Here is a 13,539-nt window from a genome sequence, read left to right on the forward strand (position 1 = left end):
AAGTATTTATTCAGTTTGTTGTATTTATTTGTACTTGTTATTTGTAGATGACATCTGAAAAATCTAGTAATGCCTATGCATGCCTCTAGATTTTATTGTCTTTAATCCTTTTGTTATGTCTCTAAGGCTAAACATTATTATGTTAGCTTTTCATGGATGATATGTTATGTTTAGTGTTTGGTACTTTCGTTTAACCATTGACATGTTATGTTTTATGACATTTGAAAGTTTTACAAGTGTTTATTTGTGTTGAAAACTTGTTCTAATAAAATTTGCCTTGCGTAGAATTTTTTTTTTTTTTTTTGCACTTCGCGTCAATAAAGCGCGCTTTTTTTTGCGCTTCGCGTCAATAAAGCGCGCGCCACGCCTTGCGCTAAAGCCCCAAGGGATCGTTGCACCTCGGTGCGCCTTTCGCCATTTAAAACACTGGACCTTGCCGTTTATTGTCTCACCGGTCACCTTTAATCCATCTTAACATATCACTCTATACTACTATACCGTAAAATAGGCAAGCTGTACACTAGCAAACATATTCCAACCATCATTCCTAGGCTTACTAAAACTATGTTATCATCATCAGCCAAAACCAGAAGGTCAAGACTCAAAACCCCAATGTCATAATATACTGGAGCATAGTTGTTAATAAACTACGACACAGGATACGTGTTTTAGGATTTGTATCGTCTCCTTCGAAAAACAATATGTATCACACCCCATATTTTTATTGTGTAGAAATCCCTTGACACAATGGCATACCCTACAATATCTATGTGTACCCCCATGCGGTACGTATCCTAGGATTATTTATTGGGTAAAAATATGGCCTTATTTTAAGAAGCAGAAGCCCAACTGTGGTAAAAAGATTAAGCAAACGGAAACCCTATGTACTATTCAGCAGAGGTGACTCAGGTTATTCAAATTATGAGCAATTAAATTAGGACTAAATGACGAAAGCAAATCAGATCTACAGTAAATTTTAAGATGAGATACATCATGGGGGGGGTTTGGGAAAACGAACGAACAATTCAGCATCGATTCTCACTTTCCCCTATTTCAAGTACAGTACATCAAAGTGAAGAAGAAATTCAGTAATCCATTACCAAAACATAAACTGATAAAAGCATCGTCCTAAGAGAAAAACCATATACCCAACCTACACGTATCCCGAATTATTTCAATTTCAATCATAGTCCCTACCAAAACATATGCATCAATTAAAAGTAATGCCAGACACGGATGAATGTGCACAGATTCAAACATAGATGTATACAAAACCGCCCGATGCCCATGGATCCCGCACGGTGTATAGAACCCACACACTTCGTACGGTTCCAAACACATCTGTGTCCAGATCTGTGCACATACACATGTGTCCGCAGCATTAACGGATCAATCAAATACGACTACGAATTTACCCAAACAACCCAGCTCTTAACCGCGCGCCGCGACGGCGGAAGCGTTCGAGGCAGCAGGACCGGAGAGGAAGGAGAGGAATCCGGCGGCAGGAGCACCTTCCGGCTCGTCGAGGAACAGGTCCTCGGGAGCCCTAAAAGCGCCGTGAGCGCAAATTATAGCTATTCCAACCATGAGGGCGGAGATGAGTACGGATCCGACGCTGGTGAGGAAGACCACGACGACGCTGGAGAGGATAAGGAGGCCTAGGGTTTCGGTGTCGGAGAAGGAGCGGCCGAGAATGACGAGGGGGGAATCGGAGGGGCGGAATAGGTAGAGGTAGATCCAGGCGGCGAGGAGGGTGAGGAGGGCTAAGAGGGCGAAGGGGTTGGTGAGGAGGGAGACGGCGAGGACGGCGGCGAGACAGGAGAGGTAGTTGACGCGGAAGTAGGAGTAGTTCCTGCGGATGCGGTGGGTGGCGTCGGAGAGGGAGTCGGGCTTGGAGAAAGCGGAGCGGTCGACGAGTTCGTACCAGGGGCGGCGCTGGGAGAAGCCGTGGCGGACGGTGTCGGTGATGTTGGAGAGGAAGGCGCGGAAGGCTGGGGTGGCGATGGGGGCGGTGGAGGCGTTGGTGGTGGTGGTGGTGGTGGTTTGGGGGTTTGAGATTGGGAGGATTGCTGGGGAGGAGGAAGCCATAGGTTATTGGTTTGGAGAAGGGATTTGAGAGAGGATATGAGAGATCTAGAGAGAGAGAGAGGGGGGGGGGGGGGGGGGTATCTGTAGGAAATTTGAGGGAGGGTGGGGGGATTTTGCGTGCACAGATAAATGTTTAGAGGGAATTAGGAAAATGCTACGGACCAGGCTCTCGACCCACGACCAAAAACAGGACGCTGACGTGGACTGCCTCACGTCAGCTTAAGCCAAAAAAAAAAAAACAAATTCCTCAATTTTTTTGAATCGCCCCCAAATTGAAATTAGACCTGGCCACTCCTTGAGCTTGAGAACAGAGAGCGAAAGAGAGAGAGGACGAGGACTGAGGAGCCCGATCGCCAGCCTCACTTGCACCACCAGACCCACTTGCACCACCGGCGACCACCAGCCTCACCTCCATCTTCGATCCGGCGACCACACCAGCGGCGAAAATCGCTTGAGCCCAGCACCGACGCCATTACCTACTACCAAGGTCTCTCTCTCTCTCTCTCTCTCTCTCTCTCTCTCTCTGTGCGTGGGTTGTCGTTGACACCTACAATTTCAGTCGACTACGGCCTTTCATGTAACTATATCTTGTTCAAACCAAAAAAATTAGGGCTTGTTAAATTGGGGATTTTTTTGTTTCAAACCCTAACTATAAGATTTTTGCTTCCTTATATGCATCTCAACAGTCAGAAGTGAATGGTCCTTGATGGCTCTAGGTGCAAAATTTTGGTTTGGTCATCATCATTGTATTCAGTTGGGTTTTGGCTTTTAAACCATGCTTGTCGAACTGATTGATAACATTCAATATTGTTGATTCCCATGAAATACCACGCGATTAGAATTTTGTAGCTTGAATATTTGAAATTGGTTGTTTTTTATCTGAATATTGCAGGTACTGCTCTGAAAAGAAAAAAAAAACTTGTGGAGACAGTGGAGTGCTTTTCTTACTGGTTAATTTGGTTGCAGAAGGGAAGTTTTCCTTTTGAAATGCTTTCAATCATCACTAATTAATGTTGCCAACTTGTTCCACTTCCCTCGAAACTCAATACATGAGTTTTAAATTCTTGCATCAATTGAAAGTTAGGAAAATCAATCTTTGCAAAGCATAATATGGTGCAAGAATAATGTTTTGTAGGTGACATGCAGGTTTCCAATGGTTCCCAAAGACATCCCAATGAGCTATTTAATCGTACCCAAATCTCAAACTTTTGACCAATTACTGCTAGTTTGTTTCATGCTTGGCCTTTTCTGTCACAAAGCAAGTTAGTTTTTTTCCTTGAATATGCTACTGAGTGTTGTGTATAAATTGCGTCAATGGTTGTTCATGCAGCACTATTATTCTGTCTCCCTCAAAAAAAAAAGGAAAAAAGAAGAAACAAGAGGAAAAGTTTGTATTCGTTGACATTATGCTTTATTATCTATTGAAAGGAAACTTCTTCATTGGGCCCATTTATTATTGCAGGGAAGCATATAGCAATTCCAAGACATCACAATCTTGAAAGAAACACCTCTTGGTTCTCTCCGCTCTTGCTACTGCTATGGATTCGATGCTACTATTTTTGCTGCAATCTCTTTCTTTTTCTGCCTGGTGCTGTGGATTATATGCTCTATGCTTCTGGATTGTCTATGTTGGAAACCGCGTGAAGCTTATGGATTTTTCGTGCTTGTGCTGCCAGTTTGGTTCTGTTATGTTAAGCTTATGGATTCTATGCTCTCCCTTGATGCTGCTTTGATTTGGATGCTACTGCTATGGATTGCTGAAGTTCTTACTCGGGATATGCTTGAAGACCTTTAGTGATATATATATCTTCAGATTTTGTATCTATTTCAATTGTAATTATCGCATCCAATAGTTCGTTGGAGAATGATAGTGAGGGTGGTAGGAGGATGATGAAGAAGACAAGGAGGATAATAGTGAGGGTGGTAGCAGTAGTTCTTTTTCTTTTATTTTGCTTGCAGCTTAAGGGAGAGGATAAATGTAATGCCCTTATAATGGTTTTTATATCCAGAAGACTATGTGATAAATGTAATGCCCTGAATAAGACGCGAGACGTCGGGTTAGGTCCAAAAATAGGGGAGGTGCTGCCCAAATTATTCCAGGACCTACCTAGCTTGTGTCCGCAAGTTATAACATTGCTTCCACAAGGTTGCTCCTTGATGTTGCATATAGCAATTGATCTTAACAAGAACTGAAGTGGTCTTAACTTAACAAGTTCTTTTTGTTAATTTAGCAATTGTTGCAAACAAAACTAAAGTCTCTGCTCTTGGACACGCTCTTGGACACGGAGCCGTGTCCGACACGGAAATGGACACGACACAAGAACATTCCAGAAACTCAATTTCTATCACTCTAGAAACTCAAAACTGAAACTCAATTTTTGCACTCCATAAACACAATTTCGAGCACCTAATCATGAAGTGTTACCAACATTGAAACTCAAAACTAAAATGATAGAAAATTTAATTTTCAGAAACTAAAAACTAAAATGCATACAAAATTACTACCAACATTGAACGTGGCACCTTTTTCATTAAACAAAATATGGAAGAACCAAAGCTGTAATCTTTTAATTTCAATCATGTGTTCCCTTCACTACAACTAGCAACAACATAATCAAACTAAGAGTAGCATGTAGAAGCAGCAACCAATGACTGATTGAACATATTTTTTGATCACATCACCATCCAACAATCTTACTCTCTTAACCCCTGCAACAACTACGTACTACATACTCCCACCCTAAGCTGTAACACCAAAAAAAAGAGACACCCAGGATACTCATCAAAATAAAGACACACCAAGATACACAAATAGGTTTTCTATTGTCCACCATTATCTCTTGCATTCATCATTTCTGTAGCACTTTGTTGTGCTCCTCCCCAACCCTGTCCTTGACTTTCCAAATAACTTGATTGTCCTCCTCCCCAAACTTGAGTACCCATAATATTTGATTGTCCTCTCCAAACATGAGTATTGAGTAAACTTGACATGTTGCTTTGTGAAGTCGGAAAGTTGTTGAAAAATTGGTCACAACTTGTTCCGGTTGGACATAAAGTTGGAGAAAATGGGAGGATAGTTCCGCCTTGTGCCATATTTGGTTGCATATTGTAAGGCATCATGTTTGACCACATTAATTGCCCCATGTAGCTTGGGTAACTCTGCCCAACAAAAAACATAAAACTTAATAAATGGATTATAGAAGGAACTTAGCAATAAAAAAAGTTTCTTACATTTACATTTACGACATTTTCTTGTGTCCCAAATACATGGCCATCTGCAATATCCTCAACCTCCTGAAATTAGTACAAGAATATAACTAGTAAGCATTCATCCAAAATATGTACGTCTATATTAACAAGCAACAAATGAAAAAAAAGTTATACCTTCGCTTTTTCATTAGACAATGTCTTATTTTTTTGTTGTTTTTTTTTTGTTACAAATTTTTTCAACAACACCTTGCTTTCTTTTAGACGGTGGTCTTCCTTTTCGACGAAGAGGTACCGGGTCAAGGATGTTCCTACTCTCTTTGGAAGGTAAAACTCCATCTCCAAGTGAAAAGGAATCATTAGAGATACCCAAACCCATATTACTTCCACAAACAGTCGAAGATTCAATCAACTCTTCTTTTAGCTCGCGTAACCGTCCCATCACCTTAGCATACTTCTCTTGATAATCTTCCGCCAAATCGGCAACCTCATTAAAGAGATTGCACATGTTGTCATGCCGACGTGCTTCAATTGTTGTTGATGAATTAGCATAGTTGATTCGAATCTTAGTGTGGACCCTTTTCACATATTTTCTCCATCTTCTCAAAACATACTTGTCAGGTAGTCTTTGAACTCCCCTATCATGGAACACCATCAATTGATGTCTACACACCATACCTCTAAACTCAAACAATCGACAATTACAATTGGCTTCATTGGTCTCACCATTAAAATCAACGGTAAATGACACACGTTTTCTGCCTTTCTCTTCTCCTTCTCCGAATGTAATCCACTCTTTTACCTCATATTCCGACCAAACATCGCCTACTTTTCTTTCCTGTAAAGAACAACCAAGTTTCCCGACAAATTCATCTTGAAACTCTTTCGCCTTCGCGTTTGTGTAAGTACTTTGAAACTGTTTCTCCAACTCATCTTCAATTATGCATGGAATGTAAGATTGTGAACTTTTCGTATCTTCATTCTTTTCATTGTCCACCTTTTTCGCCAATGCATTCTCATATTGCTCCACAAATTGTTTCAAGGTTGTCTTTGAATTGATGTAACCATCAAAATAATGATTCATACTTTCACTCCTTTGTGTGGATGACATTCCCGCCCAAAATACATCTTTTACAAAAGCCGGCACCCATCGATTCCTCTCCAAGTACAACCCATGTAACCATTCATTATTTTGAAGTTCGTACTTTTTGATGAACACCGCCCAAGCATCCTCAAATTCTTCTTTTGTAAGTGAATCATAAACTACATTGTGCAAAGTGCGTGAAATAGATTTATACGCATCGTAACTTCCCAACTTTTCTGGCACCTTTTTCAAGATGTGCCATATGCACCACCGGTGTCGGGTGTTAGAAAATACTTCGTCTATAGCATTCTTCATAGCCATACATTGATCGGTAATAATCGCTTTGGGAGCACAATCCCACATGCATGTCTTCCAAGTCTTAAATAACCACGAGAATGACTTGGTATCTTCATGAGAGATGAGTCCACATCCCAATAATATTGACTGACCATGATGATTGACGCCTACAAATGGAGCAAAAGGCATGTCATATGTAACGACCCTGAATTTTGGTCAATAAAAATTTCGTTCAATATTTGAATTTTATTTGAATTACTTATTTATTCTCTTGTGTGACTATATGATTGCTTATTAAATTCCGTCGTAGTTAGATTTCGGTCGTTGGTTAAACTTTCGACTAAAAACCCTACGTGACCAATTTAGTTAATTTCCAACCGACTACTTGGAAGAACCAAGGAACCAACTTACCTAGTTACTAGATGAACCTTTTGGACCTTTTGAACCTTTTGCCTTTGCCCATTGGTCCATAATGGTTAGGGTAATCTTTGTCCATTGGACAATAGGCCCCCCATTTAAATATTTTGGTAAAGTACAAGATATAGTATTTTAATGATTTATAAAAACATGTGCTAGTACTTATATGCATTGTTTATTGGGGATTCTCCCACCCCTCCATTATCCATTGGTTAATAACCACAAGGGTAAATTTTGTCCATTGGATAATAAACTTTTTATTATAAAAGTACATGTAGTCATTCGAAATCTTATTTTAAAATAAATGGTACTTGTACTCTTTTGTCCAATGGTTATTAACCGCAAGGGAAATTATTATCCATTGGGTAATAACCGCTAGGGAAGTTAGTAACCATTGGGTAATAAAGTCTTTTGACCAAATAAAGTACCGATGTGACTAGGGAACCTTCCAATAAAGTTGATGTGACTAGTCAACCTTTTCAACCCTAGAAAATTACTTATTTATTTCTTTTTGTTAATTTGGTGTTATTCTTTGTCCTTTGGACAATAAAAGTTAGGGAAACTATTATCCATTGGATAATAGAAACCCAATTCTTTATATTAAAGGGGTTTTGAGCAAAGTACTTGAATAGGCATTTATAAATATTTTAAAAAGTACTTTTAAAAAAGTTTCCTAGTAGCTATTGACCATTGGACAATAAATGTTAGGGGATTTATTATCTATTGGGTAATGGCCTTATTCTTTCAACCAAGTACATGGGCTTAATAAACTAGTCATTTTTCCTAATTGCCCATGTGATGAAGTACCAAAATTTTATTTTGAAAGTACTTAGTAGCCCTTGTAGCCTTTAAAGCCTAAATATTCTCCTAAGTACCCTTTTATTATTTTGTATTGGGGTTTTGTACCCAATTGGATTAATTTATTGGGGAGTTGATCTTCCTAGAGTACAATACCCATTAGTTTATTGGAGACATGTGTTTAATTAAGATTCTTATTTGGTTATTAGATTTGGGAAAATCTTGTACTTGTACCTTACTTATTCTTGCATTTATATATATATATATATGTGTGTGTGTGTGTGTGTGTAAGTGTACTAGGGAGAGAGAGAGAGAGGGAGAGGGAGAGAGAGATTGCCGAGAGAGAGAGAGAGGAGAGAGAGAGAGAGAGGAGGAGGAGGAGGAAGGAGAAAGGAAGATGGGTTGTACCTTGACTTGACTTTCTTACATCTTTCAATCCCATGGGAGAATCTTTCCCCTAACCAAACTTAACTCCCATTTGTACTTTTAGGATTTGTTCAAGACTAAATCTTGTACCCTTGTCTCCTCCTTTCCAACATATCTTCCAAAAATCCCATCCAAAGTACTAAGAATAGCCATGCAAGCCTACCATTTAGCCTAACCTAGCCATGCAAACCTAGGGTTTAGCCTTTGATCTTCCATAAGTGCATGCCATGTGTCAAAATTTGAGGTAGAGAGAGAGAGGGGGGGGGGGGGGGGGGCGGCCATGAGAGGGAGGGAGAGCCCAAGAGTTTGCCTATAAATAGCAAGCCATCCCATGCCTTTGAACTCACACCTTCACCTAGCAACTTCTCTCTCTAGAAAATTAGTGTTCTTTCTTTGTTCTTGCTTTTGTTCTTCTTGTTCTTGAGTTGTTCTTGAGTTCTTCAAGAAACTCAACCTAGGCCGCCACTAAACTGCCACTCGACCACCCTCTCGATCCAAAAGTAGTAGTAGTAATAGTCAAGTAGAAGTTTCGAGAGAAACCTTTCTCTTTCGAAGCTACGGGAGACCACCGTAGGAAGTTACTCCGTCCGACCACCGACGTACTTTCCGTAGCCGACTAAACCTTCCGTAGCCGACTACCGCCAAGAAGTAAGGTAGAATACCTCTACTCACTTTCCTAAGTATAAAGTAGGTTATCTTTATTTACGTACTTATCGTTTGATTAGAAGTATTCGTATTTTAATCTTTAAGATAGTTATGAGTATGCGTATATGAGTTGCTTGTATTACTTGTGGTATGTGATAAAGCATAAGTGATTTCACTCCAAAGACGTCCGTACATGTGGCGTTGTGCTTTGAATAAAGCATAAGTGATACACTCCAAAGGCGTCCGTACATGTGGCGTTATGCTATAAGTAGTAATTGAGCGTGATGAGTAATATGGAATTGGATGATCTTGTTAGGATGATTCTTGCTTACGTTTGTCCTACCGTGGAGTCTTTGTATGTAAACGAGACACAAGAACCGAGAAAGTAAAAACATGACACCTAGGGTGTGGTTAATGAAAGGAAATGTTTTTCGAGGAGAAAATATTTTGAAACAACATAACGACCGGTTTTGAGTGGCATTATGTGAGTTGTGTATGTGCGTGTATAAAAGAAATATTTGAAAAGAGTGAAAAGTTTTGGAATCCGCAATGTGGCCGGACTTGCCCATTGTGTGAGGTGTGTGTGTGTTCCAATGGGAATCCGGAAAAAGCGGAACCATTGCGAGGTTGGGTGTGTGTGTGTTCCAATGGAGATTCGGAATAGCGGAACCATTGTGAGGTTGTGTGTGTTCCAATGGGAATCAGGGAAAAGCGGAACCATTGTGGGGTTGTGTGTGTTCCAATGGGAATCCGGGAAAGCGGAACCATTGTGAGGTTGTGTGTGTTCCAATGGGAATCCGGGAAAAGCGGAACCATTGTGAGGTTGTGTGTGTTCCAATGGAGATCCGGAATAGCGGAACCATTGTGAGGTTGTGTGTGTTCCAATGGGAATCCGGGAATAGCGGAACCATTGTGAGGTTGTGTGCGTTCCCATGGGAACCCGGACCGGCGGAACCATGGTGAGGTATGGCTTGGTTATCCGCGGAGAGGAGCCAATGCAATTGTGTGCCAATGGGAACCCGGCGCGGCGGAACCATTGTGAGGATACTCGGGAGACCGGCGCTGTGGAACCGAGGTTGGGTGTGTTAAAAACAAATTTTGGTTTGAAAGGAAATGTTTTGGAAACCGCAATGTGGCCGGACGTGGTAGCCCATTGTGTGGAGTGTGTTTTGTGTGTGTTCCAATGGGATCCGGGAAAAACGGAACCATTGTGAGGTTGGGTGTGTAGCTTGGTTATCCGCGGTACGGAGCCAATGCAATATTGTGTGAGTTAAACAAATGATTTTTGAAAGATTGTTTTGTAAGTGAAAATGTTGACACGGTCTACGATGAATCGCGTAGGAGAAAACTCTGAAATCTTGGACACCAACGATAGTTGATTAACGAATGTGGATGTGTCATTGTTAAGCTGCGTATATATGTATCATGTGGAAATCAATGTGTTATTATTTTCCTGTGGTTTTAAGTTATGGGTTAGCGGGTATGGGATTACTCTGCTGAGCTTTGTAGCTCACGGTGTTGCCTTTTGGTGACCCTGACATATTATATGGGTGGCGACACCGGTATAATGTGTCAGATTTTGTAGATAATCAGGATAAGCAATTCACCGTGGAGGCTTTTGGAGCTGAGGAGCTGGCAAGAATGGAGGAGCTGAGGAGCTGTAGTTAGGAACCGTAGAACCCCCTTCATTTTTGTAAATATTGAACTCTTGTAGGAGTATTTGTTGTAATAAGAGCCAGACTCTATTTTGAGGTTATCAATAAAATGTCTTCTTAACGTACCCAAAATTCAGGGCGTTAGAGATTTTATCAATAAATTGTCTTCTTAACGTACCCAAAATTCGGGGCGTTACATCATACCTGTTTACCAAGTATGTTGTGTCAAATGTCACAACATCACCAAACCCCTTGCATGTTGCCCTACTCCTTGCATCAGCCCAGAATACATTCCTCAGTCGACCCTCATCATCCAAATCCATGGCAAAAAAGAAGTCAGAATTATCGGCTTTCATCTTCATGAAATAAGTATGCATCGCCTCAGCATCTCTTTCAACAAGTAATTTACGTCGCTCAGTATCCAAATGATTTCGGCAATCCTTCTGATAATATGGAAGGTTATCATGTCCCCCCGCCTGAATCTGAAGTGAATCATAAGTCTTATGCAACGGAATCCCGGCTTTGTCATTCAAAATGAGCTTTCTTTTCACATGTTCATCAAGAACCCTATTGCTTTTGTAAAACTTGGACTTTCCCGGGCTATATTCATGATTGTGCTCCAATGCAACCCGATTTAACCTCCACTTTCCATCCGGGCATATAGAAAAATTAAGGCGAGCTGGACACTCAATTTTTGTTTGTGGCCGTGGTTTGACCGGATTGGTTGTTCTCACCTTCGCCTTTCCATCGCGACTACATTCAAAAGTTACATGCCTCAAGGTTCCATCTCTTCTCTTTTTGTGACATTTTTTTGCCACACCAAACCCATTTTCTTTAGCATATCTTGAGTAATACAAATAAGCTTCATTTGGAGTGTCGAACATCATTCCAACCTTCGGTTGCTCAACTGTAAGTTCAAAATTATCTGTTGCCTCCTTTCCATTCTCATTAGTACCGATCTCATCATACACTTTTTTTGAAGAATCACTCGATACCTCCTCTTCTTCTTCATTGTGTCCACTCCATACCTCCTCCTCCTCATTAGTATCTATCTCATCTTGATTCGACGATCGAGGAGGCATTGCTGACGGAATAGACTCTAGCGATAGCACAGACGATGGTGATGGCAACAGAAACATCACCTACATGTTAAAAAATAAAAAATTATGGCATGAGCTTATCTTTGCAACGCATAATATCATTGCATGTCCAATATCAAGTGTAGAAGCCACTATCCCAGAACCTTGAAAACAACAGAAATCAAGAATATAAATTGGTGCGAGCACGCACTCGGTGCTACATTAAGCTCTAATACCATGAAAACGTATCTCTTTGTTTTAATCAAGAAATGTCAATCTAGTGGAGTATATGCATATGAATAATCAATTCATGTTAGCATAGCTTCAAATAAATATCAATCAGGAAATGAGTACAACTAATGCCTAGTATCATTTTTTTTTAAACGGAAAAAAAATTATTAATGACAAACTCGATAATGAGACATCGAGGAAGGGGAGGGGGAGAAAGAGAATGGGAAAACTTCTAACGAGAAGTTGAGAAGAAACAAAAGAAAACTGAAATTACAGACATTCATCCAGTTCGAAAACTACCATGAAGATCAATGCATAGAAACTTTCGAAACAACTACAAAAACTAGCACTGCCATTCCTCAAAAAAGCTTTCACACCACATCAACAACATGCCCATCGTTCCAATAAATGTGCCGCAGCATTGGACACTGAATGGAATCAATACATAGCATCATTTATACACTTGCCTTAATGTGCCGCAGCATTGGACACTGAATGGAATCAATACATAGTATCATTTATACACTTGCCTTAATTAGTTAGTTCATAAGAGGGTATAAGCTTAATTAGTTCAAATGTAAAAATAAAAAACTGAAACCATCAAATAATCACTGATCAAAGGAGCCCTAATAATCATAAAATGTGAAACTAAAAATACATAGATAGGGTTCAACCCAAAAAATCCCTTATTTCACACAAGTCCTAATTCATTTCTTGTTTGAACCAGCTAGAATGAACTGAATCGACAACCCACATATATATAGACGAGAGAGAGAGAGAGACCTTGGTGGTGGATTCGACCTCGGTGGTTGTAGGTGGTGCGTCCATTTTTGCGACGGGTTGGTTGCCGGAGGTGGATGCGGTGGTGGTGGTGGTCACCGGAGGTGAAGGTGAAGATGGTGGTTGCTTGTGGTGGAGGTGTCGCTGGTGTGGTGGAGGTGTCCCTGGTGTTTGGCCTCCTCCTCCTCCTCCTCTCTCTTTCTCTATCTCTCTCTGTGTTAGCGTCGGTATGATTTGGCGCGAGAAGGAGGATTTCATTTGGGGGCGATTCAAAAAATTGAGGAATTTGTTTTTTTTTTTTTTGGCTTAAGCTGACGTGGGGCCAGTCCACGTCAGCGTCCTGTTTTTGGTCGTGGGTCGAGAGCCTGGTCCGTAGCATTTTCCAGGGAATTATTAGCAGTAGTATTACTGTATCATCAGCAGTGAAATAAGTAAATGTGAATAATCAAAATATGTCACATTAAATTTTGATTATCCATTTAGAGGTTGCTAAAATTAGTAATATCAAATTTCACATTGGTTATTTTTTGCCCATAATCAAAACCAATGGCCTTCCAAGCTTTTTCCATTCATTTCACGCATATTTTTTGAAAAAGTTGTTTTTGAAGGGGAAAAAAAGAACTGTTTATGTTAGAAACAGTTCAAAAAAAATAGTTTTTCGAAACAAAAAACAGTTTTTCAAAAAACACACACTTTGTTCACTTAAAAACTGTAAAAACAATTTTGAAAGAATTGTATTTACACAAATAGTTTTTAAATTTTAAAAACTATAAATACAATTTTTAAAAAATAGATTTTGTGTAAAAAACAGTTTTTTATAAAAGAGTTTTGA

General features: G+C 40.1%; 2 protein-coding genes across 2 annotated transcripts; both read right to left on the bottom strand.

Moving 5' to 3' along the window:
• Window positions 1-1,003: 1,003 nt before the first annotated feature.
• Window positions 1,004-2,224, bottom strand: LOC131321699 (PRA1 family protein B4-like). Its single transcript, XM_058352591.1, has one exon. It carries the CDS (start codon window positions 2,086-2,088, stop codon window positions 1,432-1,434), a length of 657 nt encoding a protein of 218 aa, XP_058208574.1. The 5' UTR covers window positions 2,089-2,224; the 3' UTR covers window positions 1,004-1,431.
• A 2,577-nt stretch (window positions 2,225-4,801) lies between these two features.
• Window positions 4,802-12,965, bottom strand: LOC131323798 (protein FAR1-RELATED SEQUENCE 6-like). The gene is made up of 5 exons (XM_058355638.1): window positions 12,711-12,965; window positions 10,822-11,759; window positions 5,473-6,881; window positions 5,320-5,382; window positions 4,802-5,247 (listed from the first exon to the last, which is right to left on the bottom strand). The coding sequence occupies exons 1-3, from the start codon at window positions 12,963-12,965 to the stop codon at window positions 5,498-5,500; spliced, it is 2,577 nt and encodes an 858-aa protein (XP_058211621.1). The 3' UTR covers window positions 4,802-5,247; window positions 5,320-5,382; window positions 5,473-5,497.
• Window positions 12,966-13,539: the final 574 nt, after the last annotated feature.

This window comes from Rhododendron vialii, chromosome 4a (assembly GCF_030253575.1).
Source record: "Rhododendron vialii isolate Sample 1 chromosome 4a, ASM3025357v1".
Taxonomy (NCBI): domain Eukaryota; kingdom Viridiplantae; phylum Streptophyta; class Magnoliopsida; order Ericales; family Ericaceae; genus Rhododendron; species Rhododendron vialii.